Source organism: Acanthopagrus latus, chromosome 9 (genome assembly GCF_904848185.1).
Source record: "Acanthopagrus latus isolate v.2019 chromosome 9, fAcaLat1.1, whole genome shotgun sequence".
NCBI classification, from domain to species: domain Eukaryota; kingdom Metazoa; phylum Chordata; class Actinopteri; order Spariformes; family Sparidae; genus Acanthopagrus; species Acanthopagrus latus.
This window is the reverse complement of record NC_051047.1, coordinates 16,393,863-16,412,001: the sequence shown is the minus strand read 5'-3', so window position 1 is coordinate 16,412,001 and position 18,139 is coordinate 16,393,863. Positions and strand designations below refer to the sequence as shown.

The 18,139-nt window shown below is 41.2% G+C and overlaps 1 protein-coding gene across 3 annotated transcripts in view; it reads left to right on the top strand.

The window, feature by feature from the left end:
* Nucleotides 1-18,139, top strand: part of LOC119025761 (plakophilin-4-like) — a 91,558-nt gene that overhangs the window by 63,901 nt on the left and 9,518 nt on the right. For all 3 annotated transcript variants that reach the window (XM_037109679.1, XM_037109678.1, XM_037109680.1), the window contains exons 9-14: nucleotides 2,500-2,710; nucleotides 3,633-3,765; nucleotides 5,284-5,497; nucleotides 15,005-15,188; nucleotides 16,652-16,769; nucleotides 17,340-17,531. In XM_037109679.1, the coding sequence (XP_036965574.1) occupies nucleotides 2,500-2,710; nucleotides 3,633-3,765; nucleotides 5,284-5,497; nucleotides 15,005-15,188; nucleotides 16,652-16,769; nucleotides 17,340-17,531 (1,052 nt within the window). The remainder of the gene's footprint in view (nucleotides 1-2,499; nucleotides 2,711-3,632; nucleotides 3,766-5,283; nucleotides 5,498-15,004; nucleotides 15,189-16,651; nucleotides 16,770-17,339; nucleotides 17,532-18,139) is intronic.

Here is an 18,139-nt window from a genome sequence, read left to right as displayed (position 1 = left end):
TCTGCATCAATGCATGTTATAACCAAGAAGTTTCCACACCTCCAGTTTTGAATGCACCAGTAAGCCCAGCAATTTATTTAAATGCCTGTTCTGTAAAATTATATATTTACACCTATTTGTTCTTGTGGTTATGACTCGCAGGTGATCATTTTCTCCAAAATACAATCATTTTCAGCCATCTGGTGTGGTAGTGTAACACTTCCCATCTTGCAGTGCTGACAGTAACAGAAGTACAACAATCAGGCCAAAACTAGGCCAAGAGTATTTCTTGCCAGGCCACAAGGAAACAACATGTTTTTGTAAAACACTTTATTGGCCATTTGTGTTGCAGTTTCCTTTATTTTGATCTACAGTTCTTCGGTACATGAGGTAGTCTGTCATGACCAGATGATTTATCAGTGTACTGTGTTCTTATAGCTATTGCACCTATCTAGGTAAAGTTACGTTTAAAAATTCAAATGTTGAAGGGGAATTTAATTGGGATTTTCGAATAATGTCATATGCCCCAAGTAAGTGTTTTGTTGGTCATCATTCCCTTGCTCCTCCTCTGTTTCTTTATATTTATGCAGAAGAGTCATTCAGGTCAAGATTAGCAGTGTTTCTTTTCTCATAATATTTTCATTTCAAACAGACACGGAGCACTTGTTTGTGTTATCACAGATGCTTCCTTTGTCCTGAAATCTCTCAGAGTCTTTCCCATTTAATCGGAGGCCGTCTTGACTCTTGGACAGCACCATTTCTCTGTCCACCTGCCCTTTAGCGCTACGTATGTTATGTCTTTCTTCCATGCCTTTTTCTCTTGCTTTCTATTTTTCTTTCTCTCTGTGTCACCCTCACCTTCGCTGGCTCTCCTCCGTTCCTCCCTCCACTGTCAGGCAGAAAGGGTGAGACATGAGTTAATAGGCAGGTACTGATATGTCATCCTGCCACAAAGGAGTCCATTACCCGTGTGTCACACTGAGAATCAGAAGAAGGATGGAAGGGGCCAGGGGGACAGCTTGGTTACCCACATCCACAGCATCCAGCTCTCCTGATGTTGGCATTCTCATCTCATCATCCCTCCTGCCTCAGACACACATGCATAGCTTTCACCCACCCACCCACACACACACGCACACGCTTCATTCAGCTTTCTCCTTGCCACACCGGAGATCTGCTTAGACCGATAAGCGCACTAATAAATGCTATTGATGGTGTGAAGAAGCCCCGAGACAAGCCTCTATAATATGTCTATGCCAGCTATATTGAAAGAAGGCTATTGGGGGGCGGAGTTGGGGGGGGGTGCTCAATATGCAGGCTTTGTCAGAGCTACCTCATTAGAAAAATCCAATTTGATCCCAGCATTTTCTTTGTTATGTTTTGAAATGAAATTTCAATGAGGCCTCACCGGCTTTGCATGCATCCTTGAGGCTTTTTCTGGAAGCTTGCACTGCACTGTTTTTGTGCAAGTAAGTGGGAGATTTTCATGTTAAGTAGAAATATTGATCCTTGGCTGAGAAGATGAGGAACTGAATCCAAATAGTTGTGGTAAAATTGCAAAGCTCCACTATGCTGTTTATAATTTGTCTTCCTTGGCTCTGCTAGGTTACATTTTTGGGAGATAACCATATTTCAGGGTGGCGGTGCTGCTGCCCAACATGCAAGTGCACTGATGTGAGAAATTGTGTATTTGGAGCAGCACCACAAGTTGACGTCTCGGGTTCTGGGAGGAGGGAGTTTGAGCGCGCACATGCCCAGTCCTTCTGTTGGAGGTCTGATAGGGATCTGACCAACGCAGCAGTCACGCTGCCACACATCACGTGACTCTGATGAGAAGGAGGGCTAAATCCAACCCTGCTTGTTTATGCAGTTCTGTGCTTGTGACCCATTGTGTTCATAAACTAGGTCATAATACCACTTGGAGCAGTTAAAGGAGGAAAGATGACTGAAGCGGGGTGCTGTGTGAGGCTGAATATTGGACCTTGCCTGAAAGGATGGCTTCTCTGCATGCATGTGTTGGTGATGCTTCCGTTTTAATAGCGTCTCTCTGACTGTTTTTGGACGTCGTCATGGTGTGCCATTGCCTCCTTGCTGTGTTTGGCAAGTTAGCCTCAGAATGGCGCAGAGGACGGAGAGGGAAGGATTTGTGGATCATCGAGCAGGTTGAGGCTTCCTGTCCTCTTTGAAAACCAGCAGGATTCCTTTGCTTAAACACAGTCTTGTAAAAACAACACAACTAGCAGCCCCTTGAAAGGAGAAGACTTCTGCCCTGTGGAACCATGGGAGCTGTGTTTTTATCCTCGTCATTAATTGGTTCCAGATTTTAGAAGTTGCTGAGTCTGTCGGAACGGCTGTATGCTTGTGTTTTCCGCTTGGTTTAAAGTTGTGTGCTAGCGGCGTGCAAGGCTCAGTGTTTAGCTGAAAAGGTCTGCTAATCTCTACTCACATGGCTTTGTCGGCTCGTGTGTGTTGTTCCTGTTTAAACTTTCTGTCTGAAGGTTTTGTATGCTTGACCCTCAGGTGTAGGGAGTCTCCAGCGGACACCCAGCCAGCGCAGTACCATGATCTACCAAAGAAACAACTATGCTCTCAACAACACAGCCACCTATGCCGACCCGTACCGCTCAGCACAGTACCGGCCCTCCGATCCCAACTACGCTCGGCAGGCGGTTGTCGTGGACGATGGTGCCACTCGCTCACCCTCGATAGACAGCATTCAGAAGGATCCAAGGTAAACACTGCTCATGTTTTACAGTACCAGATGTAAGCAGCAGTTAGTAACCAGCGTTGTATTGCAGGAACCAGTCATCCACAGGGACTACTTATGCTTACAAGGCATCCCTGTTCTGCTGGGTCAACACCGGTGTCCTCTTACTATTCAAACAGGGAGCCCCATGGGTAGTCACATGCAGCTCTAGCCTAAGCTGGCTCGACTACGCCTGGCCACTTAACAATGGAGTCTCACATACATTGAAGTGCTGCTTCTGCTCTTGTCGTACAGATGTGTGTGAGCAGACAGAGTGGATTGACCTCTGCCATAAACCCCTGACCTTGCACACTGGGAGCTGTCTTTGCATTCACGTATGTTGCTGTAGGAAGCGCATCGAAGAATAATATCCCCCAGAAGAATATCAGGATTTCTGTCGTGGGGAAATCTAGTTTATTTTTCATCTTTGGCTTTTTGTGCTATGATGTAATCCAAAAGAAAAATAGTTCAACCTACTGTGGGTTTTGCTGCACGTAATTCATACTTAATGAATTAGTGGCACCAAGTTTTGAATACATGTATGTCGTATCTCACTTTGCAAATCATATTTTCTTTATCAAAGATAAGTCTAAAGAAATTTTGAAAAGTGACATTTTTTATTTACTTTAGAGTATTTTTTAAGTGTGTTTCAGAGCAGTCGAGAGACAATGCATTCCTCACTCCTTTATTTAGTTTACTGCCAACAGAAAAGCAGTCATCCAAGTGTGACCAAAGTGGATTGTTATATAGAACCGGATGTGAATGTAATTTCCTGGGCTTATCAGTTTGCCCTGAGGTGCTGAAGTATTCATTTTGAGGGAAACTGTGCCCGAGTTTTCTAAAGAGACAACTTTTCTTTTGCCTCTGCTGTCGTGCTGATACCTTTGCACCTTACCTGCAATTTTAGGGAGTTTGCGTGGCGTGACCCAGAGCTGACAGAGGTGATTCACATGCTGCAGCACCACTTTCCTTCCGTGCAGGCCAACGCAGCTGCATACCTGCAGCACCTGTGCTATGGCGATAATCGGATTAAGACAGAGGTAGGTTTTTGCTACTGATCTGATACTTTGTCTCATTAAAATTACTTTAAAATCACTTTTTTTAATGCATTCATAAGTGCCAGCTGTATATTTTTTTTTATTTTTTTCCCACTTTATATCAAGCCTATCATAAGGGCCAGAAAGGGTTGGACTTTTACATGACCTATGTCTGACTTGTAAAGCTCAGAATTTATTTAAGTTAGGACAGTGTCCTTGTTGTTTTTTTCTCTGCTTTTGTAGTATTCAAAAGTAGCCAAAGCCAATAAAATTAAGAGTATTTTTGTGCTGAGGTGGAAACAAGGTGGGCGGTCCCTGTTCAGGCCTTTGATAGTGGGTGAATAGAGATGCTGCAGTATTAGAACTATGTTGTGTTTTTTTACCATAAACCCATAACATTTGAATGATATGGGACTATCAAAGGGAAACTTCACTTTATTACAGCTTGGGTTTTTATTTTGGAAGCTCCAGCCATTTTTGATATTGCACGGAAATGCAGCATAATTTTTAAAAAACGAGGCCACCAAATACAAGTGTCTAGACAATCAGAGTAGCTGTAAATAAGACGCCTACAATGGCAGTAAAAGGCAAGCAATTAAAGTTAAAACCATACTGGATGTTGTAGACATTCATCACAGTCTACAAACCATCATTCTTTATCAAGCACTGCCTTGCATACTTGATATAGTTATGCATATGCAGTGAAATTATCACTTTTTGATTTTACCTCCCAGTTAAATCAGAGCTAATCTGCCAAAACTTCTGGCTAATCTCAGTTTCCCTTGTTGATTGTTTTGCTGTATTCTGAGACATCAGCAATTATTTTGGTGAGTGAACATCATTATATCCAGAACTGCGGATAGCACAATTATATGAATATGAAAAATATGTCCAAAGCGGGATATAGTTGCTCAGCATACCATTCAGCATACCCTTCATAGAGACACAGTCTGCTGGAGATTTACACAAAGTCACATTCACACTGCTCACTCATGTCACAAAAACAGCTTTAACAGCAATTACATAGATAGACACACAGAACTCCACCTTTTTTTCCCCTCTCAAATATTGAAAGTCAAGCTCTTGCTCTCTGATCCATTTTGGTGAAATAAGTTGAGCTTTGATTAGTAGATGCAGGAAGAGAACTTTAGATTTGAGAGCTGAAGATTGTCTTTTATTTTCAGTTGCCAAATGCCAGCATATCACAAAATGAATCATACTATACAGTGAAAAAACGGGAGACTCATTTTGGTGGAAATATTTTTACCTTGTCACTGTTTTCTCCAGATGAACATGTGAATTTAGTCAGTCAATCCACCTTCTCCCGCGTGTCCTGTAGTCATGGATTAGCATTACTTCTCCAAATAATTTATGTCTGGTATGAATAAAGTCCAAGGGGGTGTAGATTTTCTTGTCACATGAATAAATGCATGACTGTCTTCTCCACAGCTAATAACAGTGCTGTTAGTGGTCAGAATCTTTTTGTAACGATGTGTGATTTCATTCACGAATTGTCCATAGGTGTGTCGACTGGGAGGAATTAAACACCTGGTGGACCTTCTAGACCACAAGGTCCTTGAGGTCCAGAGGAATTCTTGTGGAGCCGTAAGGAACCTCGTTTATGGCAAATCAATGGATGAAAACAAGATCGCTGTGCGGAATGCAGGAGGAATCCCAGCTCTGCTCCGCCTGCTGAGAAAGACTGTAGATGCAGAAGTGCGGGAGCTTGTCACAGGTAAGTGAGCAATGTGTGGAGAATATATGTGCAGTTGTATAAATTGTGAGTCGTGAGCGTTATGGTTTCTCCCCCAGTGTGTAGTATTCATAATTCATACTTTATCCATCCACCCCATAGTGACGATGCACTGTAAAACTCCTTTATCTGGGTAAAAAAGGAAGCAAAGTTAACCTTTCAAATTATCTTATCCAGATAAATTTCCTGTAATCTACGGCTTCAAGTAATAATTGATTTCTTTATCGATCAATCAATTTAATCAGTCGCTAAAGTGTAAGAAATGTATAAAGAAATGCTATGGTTCAAAATTACATCTTCACATTGCTTCTCCTTTTTCCACACAGCAATCCAAAACCAAAGGTATTACATTCACAGTGTTTTAAAACAAAAAATTTGGGACTAGGGAATATAATCATTGTTGTTTAAGTTTGGTAAATAAACCAACTATAATCAATATTTGTATGATAACAAATCAAATGACTGTGTGAAAACAACAACTCGAATCTGCAGCTCCCCTCTCCTTTGTTTCAGTTTATTGTTTTTTCGACTGTTAGAATTGTTTTTTGGGGGCTCAGCAGGCAGCTGCTTTCAGTAACTAAAGCTCTGTCAACCTACTGTACACTGACAGACATAATTAGGCACTGTTGTTGGTGGAGACCAAAAACAGAGCTCAAAGAGAGTGAATTTTGTATTAACATTTATCAGGTTGACACAAATATATCTCAAAATGAGTGATATAGTTTCTTTGTAACTGCTCGATCTTTAACTAAGCAGATATTGATAATAATTAAGTCAACAACATCAGCTTGATTTCTCAAATAGAGAATAGGGGTAGTGTTAATAGTCGTTCGTAATCCATTATCAGCGCAACCAGACTGCCGCTCTAGCCAGACACTACAAGCATGGATATGCCGGGATAGTGGTAGCCGTCACTCAAACAGAAGCTCTTCTTGTGTATTGAGGAGCTGCAGAGTTTATTCATGATCAAGCTGTAACTAGTACTGTATATTTAATGGAAGGGCAGCCATCATTGATCTCTTTCCATCTATACATACCTGCCTCTTCTTAAAGGAGATGCGCTACTCTTACAAACAAAGCTTGGAAGATGATGAAGTGTGACTCCTATATTCCACTGTAGTCATAGGTCATAGTTGGGTTATAGCAACAACATAAATTCTCAAAACATTAAGCACAAAATTAAGTTATTTGTTATGAAGTATTTGGTGAATGGTGCAGCTCATCAACCTTCTCAGGAAAGGGGGGTTTTAATAGGTGAGGATGTGTTCACAACTTGTTTCAGCTGCCTGCAAACGGCCAAAAAAGTCAGTTTAATGCGTGTTTGAATACTTGTCAATTTCTGAAATTGTTATCTAATGATAGTAGATCATCGTATCCATTAACCAGCTGGTCAGTATAGCACTTCTGTTACAGCCCACCCTCATCAGCTCCCTAGGCAGTCCGTCGTGAGGTTACAGCAGGACAGGAGACTGTGCAGAAGGTGCTGAATTATTTACCTGACAAACCTTGAGGCTGTTTTGAGGGGGATGGCTATGTTGATGTGGTCTCTGAATGTTGCTGGAGTTTATCAGGTGCTGCTTGTCATGGTTAACCATACAATGTTGCTTCTAACGAGTAAGAGTGACTAAACAGTTAGACAGAGTCTTTACCAGTGTCTATCCTCAGATTATGATTGTCGTAGTACCTGAATCATAGAGGCTTTTCCTTAAATTGCCGCTACTGCTGTCACTGTTGCTTATGGGGCGTGCAAAGAAATGAAACCCCACTTCATCAGGAGTCATACGCAGAGATTAAGCTCCTTCGCCGTCTGAAAACAACAGATGCTGACAGTCTGCTTGTCACTCTCCTCCTTGCATTGGACTGTGTGATGTTTAAGCTCTGCAAACAGGGTATTAATCCATGTTGTTTAGGATCAGGGTGGAGCGCTACAGAAATAAGCAAGCCAAGACATTTGGCTCCCAGGTGGCTGAGTCAGCTGTGTGAGCTCGACTCCAGCCCACGCTTTTACGTGATCTCGGGTTACAGTCCAGCGGTCTCTCAATGGAAAACAATACACCCAGAGTACGGACACAATACTCTCTAGTATTTGTATATTAATGGGGGTAGTTTCCTGTTTCAATTAATTGTCTGTTTACTTTACCCAAAGCATATCAAAGGAGAAAATAATCAACATTTTAAAAGAGCATAATTACTCTCTGCTCATACTGGTGTTGATGTTAAGGCAAAGGAGTTGATGACTGAAAAACCACTTTAAATGTCTTTCTTTGCTGCCTTAATTCAAATATCAGGAGCTTGTGCAGACATGTGTTGCCCAATCAGCTTTAATGTGAGCTCTGTTTTAAGTTGTTTTTTGGAGGTGGGGGGTTTCGCTTTCATCCACGAGTCTTGAGAGCCTGCTGCGGCTAATTGGTAGTGCAGGCCCCGGGATGTGGAGCAATTAGAAAAGGTCAGCAGTGCTGCATCACCTCTGGTTAATTACCGCTGATGAGAACAATCCACATAAAGAGCTTTCAGCTGGATGACAAGGGCATCCCACATCAGAGCCTTCAGCGGTGCAGACAGAAATCACTCACTCACCAGCTGCTTATTTCTACTTCTAAAGAACTGTTTTGGAAATATTACATGTAATCGTAACACCTTTAAAGGCAGCGTCATTGTTGTAAAAGCTAGTGTGGAAAACCAACAGCTCCCATTGTGACAGTCGCACCATCTCAACTCTGCTGGGAGGTCCAGGTGCCACCTGTGCTTCAGTAGGTCTAGCTCCAGGTCAGAGGTCATGTTGTGGGAACACAGAAGTGATCTCGGCTCCCTTACCTGCCTCGGCCTCCAGCAGCTGTTGTGGTTATTCCTCTGTCCTTAGACAACCCCTCAGATCAAAAGGCCAGGCCTCACAGCACCACCGTTAGCTCCATGTAGGGTGGGGGGGGCGGATAAAACTACACACTGATGACAATGATTTGTCACCCTGTGTTAGATATTACATCACTCCCCTTATCTTGGCTTTACTTTGATGGAGTCAGCTACATTTGTCTTAATTATGATTTCATTGTGTTGGAGCTCTCGAGAGTCTGTTTGAATATTCTTTGCTCATACAGAAAAGGAAAGATTAAAGAAGATAGATTAAGTAACAAGAATCACTCATTCAGGAGCTCATCAACTTGACTGGCGTGCACTCATTTATACTCCCCATCTGTTGCTAGAAGTGACAAGTCTCTGCATCTTGTTTGGTTGAGCAACTGTATTATCGATATTACTTGAGCCACTTCCATCATTGCCTTCCTCTTTTACTGTTACACTCTATTCACACATATGTACTTCATTACAGTCATATGCCAGCATGGTGAGGGTTACATTAAAAATACATTCTAACACAGTAACTAATCATCTGTCGGTAACAAATCAAACATCACATTATGATATTATAGTGATGTAACTGGATTACTTTCCATTATTTTTGGATTACCTCAATACCTGACATGAAAATAAAGACAAGAGAAAAGAAACATCGATTTCATTTGAAGTTGTAATCTTGTTGGTGATACCCCTTTTCTCAGAAATTAATCCTGTTACATGTACTCCTGCTTTATATGAGGAAAATACACAATGTGCAATAACATTTATACAATAATGTGATGAATATGATTTGCACAACATAACCATTATTAAAGTGCCCGTGTTAGCTCTTCTCTCTTTCCGCAGCCATTGTCCCAGCTACCCACACATTCGCCAGCAAAGCTGCATCAATTAATCTGATGGTAGCACAACGCTAGCCAGGTCTGCTCCGTTTAAATAAATGTTAGCACGGTCATAAATAATTTTTCAGAGTCTTATAGGAAGTGTTGCGTGAGTTTATCACACATGTTTATATCACGATGACAAAGATGATATTTTTTGGTTAGCACTAGTTTGTTATCTCATTCTGGTGAGGAGATGTGGATTTGCAGCGAGGGAGCTGGCATTTACACACAGCTGTATTTGATGCCACTTAAGAGCATGACAAATTGAATAAGTAATTACATTGGAGTCAGCTGCTCCTTCAAAAAATGGCAAAACTGTTTTTAAAACTCTAAACCTGCAGACTTACATTCAAAACATAAATAACAGATATATTGTTAGATAGATAGATAGACTGAACTATCGATTTATTTGATTGATGGACTGATTGATTATTTTTTCAGTTTGACAATCTTAACCTACTGTGAAAAAGAGGCTTTTTTCCAAAGGGTATTAGAATGGCATTAACACAAATAGACCCAGTCACCAAGTGTTGGCATCGATTGCTGTGTTTGTTTTGTTCGAGAGCGCTGAATGAGGAGTTTAAGACCTTTTGATCATGAGAAAAATGAGAAACTTGATTTGATCCAGAAATAAATCCATTTATAGCCGTAAGCCGCAAAGTACCGACTTCCACTACATGAGGGAGAAAGTTAGAAACACCCACAAACTTCAAAATCACACACCATGCTGCGGTCTGAAGTTTAGTCAATGCAGCATTGACAAGTTTCCAGTTCAGCTCCCAGAAATTGAAAGGTTAATAAACGGGGCAGTTTTTGAATGATCAGCAGCTTTTCACAGAGTGAGGTAAATGCCCACCCGGTTACCGCACCTCACAAAGTCGATGACATGCTGACCTGTGGTTTAAGAGATGAGGACTGTCAGACATTTTAGGATTCATCCAACAAAAGATCAGTTTAATCTTAGTGTGTCCGGGAGAGAGATGGCTGCAGGTTGTGTTTAGCCTTGGTGAGCACACATGCTAGAAGCATGGAGAAACTGCTAGAATGGTGAAAACACACTGTAGTTACTAAAGCAAATTTTGGTGACATTTAATTGCACTGCATGATGGACAGAAGTCACACAGGGTCACTTTCACTGACGAAAGGACAAAAAATGACTATTGAATGGATATTTCAACAATAACTATGCTGTAGTGATGTCAGAGAGTTGAAAATACATCTTGGTCACAGGCAGCTAGTGTTTTGCACTCTGAGCCATCCAAAAAGCCTTGCTTTTGGTCATCAGATGAGAAGTTAGCCTGCGCTGCTACCACTAGCAACCTGGGGGAAGGCCTGTATAACAAACAGGATATCGATAACAACTATGAATCATTCATTTGATCTCCCTCTCAAAGAGACAGCCTGTTCTGCTTTGATTAGAATCAAACAAAACCTAATGGGTAGAGGAGTCATTGTAATTATTACAATAAGAGTTTAGCAGATTAGATTTTCTGAAAATGTCACAGAAACATTTCTAGCATATACAATGTGCTATACTCATATACTAATGGTAGACAGCCTGATGTATGTATGACCAAGTGTAATCAGAATAATAACTGCAGGGCTGAGTTACAGAGAAGAATTCTGCAAAAAAGAATATAAAACTTCTTCTGGAAGAGATTTAGGGTTGCAAGCTCAGTTTTGTGCTAGTCCGTTTGTGAACTTTGGGCCCTGACACACAAAGTCAACCTCTCAAAGAGCGATCACTGCAGACGTCTGTCTCTCCACCATCGAGCCTGTTATAAATGTGAAAATGCCAAAGGCTAGTCCAACCCTGAGGGCTGACACAAATGTTTCGAAGCTCCTACTGTTGCCATGGTAATAGACAACCGAATCAGCATTGATGCGATATATATATTTTTTTTTATTTTATTATTATTTTTTTTTATGATTTACATCATCAGCAAATAATCCAATGGTAACAGGGCAATAGTATTTATTATGCATCATATTATTTATCATTAGTTATTCTTAGATGAGGAAATTTCAGATTGATAGTTTTGTGCATCACAGCTCTCACCTGAAGTCACCGGCACTGCACTGAAGCTGGGACAGTGACATGTGACCATGTGACAGCTGGAAAGCCAGCAAGACGTTAAAAAAGTGAAGCGTCTGGAATGACCTCAACATTTGCAATGATGACCCCTAAAAAGTCAAGTTCCAGGTACACTAAAGGAAACTGGCATCACGAGTCTCCTACAAGTTTGGCTAATCACCTGAAAACAGTAAGTAACAGCTCAGCCATCTTGCAATTGCTAGAAATCTCTTTATGGCTGACACATTATGGATTTGAATATTCGTGGGTGACTCTAACTGAAGCTTCAAATCCCCAAAAATGATATTTCGGGGCAGCGCTAGTGACCGCTGACACACACCTACCGAATATTCTGCACCTTTGACAGAGGAAATCTGTGTTCGCTCTCTGTAATTCAGCCTGCCATTTTAATGCCACTATGAATCTGTTTAAGCAGTCTCTTTATATGCTCGTAATATGAATGAGATTATGTCGAATAAAATATCACAACCGCTACTATAAAGTCTTGGTTTGCTTTGCGCTGGCATTTCTAAGCTGAAGTGTGTCTTCTGGCAAAAGAAAAATCGATTAAAAAAAAAACAAGGAAAACCTGCAATAAAGGGGTGACATTATTGATTTACAAGCAAAACTGGTGAATTGTTGCAGACGACGCCAACAGTTCCAGGCAAATGTCCATCCAGTTTCAGTTCAGTTAGTCCTTAGATCAATGCTTCAATAGCTGTTAGACTTTCTAACGAGCTTCATATATTCTCTGTGCTGAGCCCTCCCTCTCTCCCCTTGTGCTCTCTAGAGCTTAACTTCTGGACAGACTATCGGCCCTGGTGTCACAACAGTGTTTACCTTGGGTCAGTGTTTTAAAGCCAGGCCAAGGCACCTGAGAACAGGCTACTGAGCAGCGAACACAGTTTAGCACTCTATTTACACACACACACACACACACACACACACACACACACACACACACACACACACACACACACACACACACAGGTCTGCTCCGTTTGACTGTCAGATATGACTTATGGGTATTGCTGCTGGTGTTGCACCTCTGACGGTGCTGTCAGTCACACCTCAGTGATTTCATGTGGTGATTTCTCCGGCATGCCACAGCCTCCATAGGACCAGAAATCCAGCAGAGAATGTTTTACAGATTGACATTAAAGTGTGTGCAGAGGAACTTGCCGGAGAGGGAGCAGATTGGTGAGTTAAAAAGGACCGGGGGAAAGTTGGCGTGAGAATTTATGTGTTATCGCCGCATTAGAGGTCCCATTTCAGGGCAATCCTTGTGTGTCTGGGTGTCCCGTGAGAAAGGCAAACAAAGACCGGAACGTGCTTGCGCAAGTAGCAGAGCTCGATATCCACAGAAGGATTTGATTGAAATGTATCCCACTGCCTGAGTGGCGCAAAGACGTCAGCCCACCTGATGCTAGGGTTTCCACATGATGCCCCGCGTACACTTCTGGCAGGCTCTGATAAGACGCATATGCTGCATACTAACTTTCAAAGTATCCCTTCAATCTCCATCAAAATGAAAATGAAATAATCAGAGTTCAGTTAAGGATTTTAACTGGTTTAAAAGCCCTTTGATGTCGTGTTAATAAGGATAATGGTAAGGGAAATGGCTGTTGATGAAATGGATTGCTTGGCAGGCACATATCAGCCTGTATAGCTCATTGCCAGCAGTGTGTTTGAATTGGGCTCCGGGGCCACATTATAGCCTATTATTGTCTCCATTGGTTCAATTATAGAGAGAGGGGAAACAGCGTGCTGAGAGGAAATAAACAGTGAGGTTAAGAAAGGAGAAGTCAGGAAAGCAAATGCATATTTTTGACCTCTACCAGAGAGGTTTCTTTGTATACAAGGTGTAGAGTTCAGTGGGGTCTCATTCATAAACCTTGCGCCTTCCTAAGCATTTGGCATTTATTAAAATGTGCTCGCGAGGAAATGGTGTTAATTTATGGAAACTCTGACACATGCATACACACATTTTTCGATGCAGGGGGAATTGGTGAACCAGAGGCAGCAGTGGTGAATCGATGCCAAAATGCAGAAATTAAATGTGAGAGGCATTGTTCTACACATAATGATGATCTTATGTTTGATATCACTTCACATCAAACATTAATTATAGATCAACATCATCATGAGCCAAACTCGCAGTGTCATTTGTACTTGCGCATGTGGAAAAATAATTAATGGCTGAATCTGAGTGTGGAGAGAGTGGGATATGAGGCTGATCCACATGCACACATTTCATTAAATCAGAATCATTTCTTGGTTTACGTACATTTGGTGATTTATACGTACGCATGTGGATTCCCTGCTGAGTTTTATGCATGATGACCTCTGCAGGTCATGTACTGCAAAACTGGACCCAAATGTTACACACAAGTATGCGATTTTATCCTGGCCAAAATAAAGCTGATTCACAATATTATCCTAATCATTCAAATCTGTTTAAAACTGTTAAAATCACAGCAAAACACACTGTCATAATTTTACATTTTGACTACTATGACATCTATTATGTTGCATCACAGAGAGGACACGTTTTTATGTGAAAATCAAACAGTATTAAGTGAAGAATGTAAATGATGAGGTCCCCCTGCATAAGTAAAGGATAAATACATGTTAAATACATTTTGGGCAACTAGTCTCCCCGTTGTTCTTTAGTTTGGAAAAAGTATTTCCAGACATCCGATTTTATTATTTTTTTTTGTGGGGGATACAATGTGCAAGCTGAGCCTTCAACCTCAGTGACAGGCTTAGGATTTTGGCATGGCTGGAAAGATGCAGGCTCCTCTTGCGGCAAGTCAAAATAAATCCGTAAATCAATATAGAACTGTACGTCACAGAGCTGGACTGCTATTTCAAGTCATTTATGTGAGGATATTCAACATTATCCTGATAAGAGAAATTCACCACGGTCAATGTTTGTGTTTTTTTTTTTAAATGTTATTACCTCCCATCCCTGAGCAAAGTCATGAGGCAGTCAACTGTTGTAACATTAACACATATGCATACTGTGCATGCACTTTTGCTGTTTTGTTGCGGCATCATATCTGTATTTACAGTTCGTCCAGCATTAGCCTCCTCCAAAGTGCCCTGCAGAAGTCAGCCTGTGCCTTAGCATAAGCCTAGCAAGAGGCAGCTAATTAGAAGAACATGCTACATGCTGGCTAATCCTTGACAGATGCAGCATCAAAGGCTTCCAGGACTGTGCATGATTATCAGTGGTTACCAAAAGTATATTTGAATTCACTGAAATGATGGCATGATTTCAGATGTCTGAGGCTCTGCCATATGGATCTCCGCCCCGTCCTCTTTCTTTTTCTCTCCGTTTCAAGTTAATAATCTTTGCCCAGAGGGTATTCTGCTAGGATGAAATTTGATGTGAATGTCTGAAGCCCTCATGCTAAAGCTGTTGTTTCATCTGCGAAGAGGAGTATTTTCACACAGGGTTTGTGTGGGTGTCTGTGTATCTGTCTTGTCAGTCTGTCTGTCTGTCTCTGCTTGTTTGTTTTTGTGGACACACACACACACACACACACACACACTGAGCTATTAAAAGCTCAAGTTGTTGGTCTTACTGTTGGGGTTACCCTAACTACACGTGACAGCTGACATAACCGGACGTCGGCATGCCTGTTTTCTCAACGCCCATGTTGTCTCCGGCAGGAGTGCTGTGGAACCTGTCGTCGTGCGACGCTGTCAAGATGACAATCATTCGGGACGCCTTAACGACTCTGACCAACACTGTGATCATCCCCCACTCCGGATGGAGCAGCTCCACCTTCGACGATGACCACAAGCTGAAGTTCCACTCCTCCCTGGTGTTGAGGAACACCACAGGCTGTCTGAGGTGAACCACCTGATGAACACTCTTGGTGTTAGCACCCCTAGGTGGATGACTGGCGCTATTACATCTAGTGTGGAGGGTGCTCATACTGTAAATAGCTATGTTAAAGATGGTTTTATTGAAGTAAACAGCCATTATTTTCAAAAAAAAAATACAGATGAGGAAGCCAAACAGAGAATCAAACTCCCATCCACAGCCCTGGAGAAATGTCTCCCTTGTTCACAACTGAAAAAGTACCAAGTCACAATGTGTGATATTGAAGTATATGAAACAACGTTAAGTAGACAATGAGAGCACAAGGGGGGTGTAATACTCACCATTCAAGGGGGCGTAATGATTGTAGTAAGGCCCATAATTATTCATACATTGCTAGTTTCCTCCTCTCAGTAACAAGATGTTTTTAGTTGTAGTAAAGGATGTTAATTAATTTAAACATTGCCTCTCTGAGGGAGGAATTTCTGAATTGCAGTTTTGTAAAATATACTGTTAATAATATGAAGGTTTTTTTGTATATTTTTTGTATGTGTGTGTGTATATATATATATATATATATATATATATATATATATATATATATATATATATATATATATATATATATATATATATATATATATATATAGTATTATATATATATATATATATAATCTCATATTAAGACCTTGTGTGTCTCCCCAAATCAAGATCCTAAGGACAGATGAGATTCTGATATTAGAGCATCAGATGTTTTTTCAGGTACATTTAAATGCAACCACTTGATGGAGCATAGCTGGTAACTGGCAGAGCTTAGACACAGAATTCATACAGAGTTCATTTGGAAGCTTACCTACCAACACGTTAATGTTGTGTTTGAGGAAGAAATTAAATAAAGGTAATGGTATGCACTGGTAGGCACTTTAACATGAAGTTTTATACACAACATAGGTAGAAAAATTGCATAAACTCTGCCGGTTTTAATTAGAAGCTTGGATCCTGACTTGTTTAATCTTTGTCTCAAAAGTGCAATCAGCATTTCATACACAATCCCAGTCAGTGATGTAATACTCTCAGCTTCTCTCCTGGGGCTTCTCCCTTTGAAGACACTGTGGTTTAGCATCAGTGTTAGTGTGTTAGTGTGTGTGTGTGTGTGTGTGAGTGTGTGTGTGTGTGCGCGCGCCTCTTTGCCCATGCTGACATGGTTGTCTGTGTGTGCAAGCACACTTGGTTAATTCCTTATTTACCCGGCAAAGTGCTATAATGACTTGAGTCAGACCACACACAAACTTCATACATTATGGATGGTGTATTGGGACGGCAAAACCCACATTACACATTCAAGTGGGACACACAAACACACCCACACAACCAGGCAGCTGCGTTTTTGTGTGTTTGCATATGCTCGTTTGTTTGTTGAGCAAAGCCCCAAATCAAAGGCCTAATTTATTTTTGTGTGCGGGTGTGTTGTGTTTTTTTTTTTTTTTTTAAAGGAACCTGAGCTCAGCTGGAGAGGAGGCCAGAAAACAGATGCGCAGTTGTGAGGGCCTCGTTGACTCACTACTGTATGTCATCAAAGCCTGTGTAAACACCTCTGACTTCGACAGCAAGGTACGCACTAAGACAAGCACATTCACACACACACATAGCCAGGAGGAAAACATGTTACCACACGATAAGAGGCCGTAGGGAAAAGAGCATCCAGCAGCAACTGGTTCATGTACTTTCATTGCCCAGAGCAGAAGACATTCAGCATCCACTCATCGACCTGCTTTACAGTACATTAACACTTTTCTGTCAGTAGGAGAAATGAAATTGTACCATAAAAGACATATAAAGTCAGATGGCTGGTCTTTAATGCAGATCGGATCGTAATTTTGTCACACAGACTTTATGCTCATTGACATTCTCTGAGGCCGATCCCGTTCAGCACTCAAACAGCGTGGAATTAAATCTATTTACTCTGGTCCAGATATTATGTGACTGGAGACCCTTGGGTTCCATAACTAATTGATTTGTAACGCTGTGAGTAGCAGGCATGTGTACCACACATTGGCTGTAGATAGTGTAGCGTGCTGCTGCACAGTTTATTGTCGTGAAACTTTTGTCATGGTGATTTAGAAAAGCTGCTACTATTTTTAAAAAAAATCCACCCAAACCTCTCCCTCTGCCTGCCGTCAGATTGTGGAGAACTGTATTTGCACTCTAAGGAACCTGTCCTATCGTCTGGAGCTGGAGCTGCCGCCGTCACGACTGATAGGAGGGCAGGAGCTGGACGGCTTACTGGGCAATGAGTCGCCCAGTAAAGAGGTGGATTCCAGCTGCTGGGGCAGGAAGAAGAAGAAGAAAAAAAAGAGCTTGCAGGAAGAGACGGTCAGTGGTTTTAAAATTAGACTAAGAGTTTGCATTGTCTGCTGTGTCTACAAATGTTTGGACTCACCATCGACCAAAGCTTGACTCAGTACTGTCACTGTATTTTTGAATGGTCTTTCATACATTTAGGTCGTAGAAAGTCTTCTTTACAAAAACATGTTGGTTTGGTTGAGCTTTTCTTCAAGCTTAAAAGAGAAATTAAATGTTAGTGTAAGGTTAGCACTGCTGGAATTTGATACCTGAAATTTTAGCTGAACTGGACTGACTAATCACACTTCAAATTTGTTTAAACTCAGTAGACTGCAGACAGCCCACAGAAAAATTAATTCCCATAACATCTAAAGGCCAATTGCGCTGAAGCTTTAACGGACTGCAAAACAAATTCAAAGCAAAGGTCACAGTCCTGACTGAAATTGAACTTTTTAAATGACAACCAATCAATCTAGCGCTGTCTTTGAGAAACACTGTGGACAAAATGGAAGATTGTAATCAATTAATTCTTCTTCATTTCCGAGCCATAACTTTTAAAACTTTGAAAAACACATTTGGTGTCTTAATGACACTGTTTTTTTGTATCCATATTAAAAGAGCAATTATTGAAGGAAATG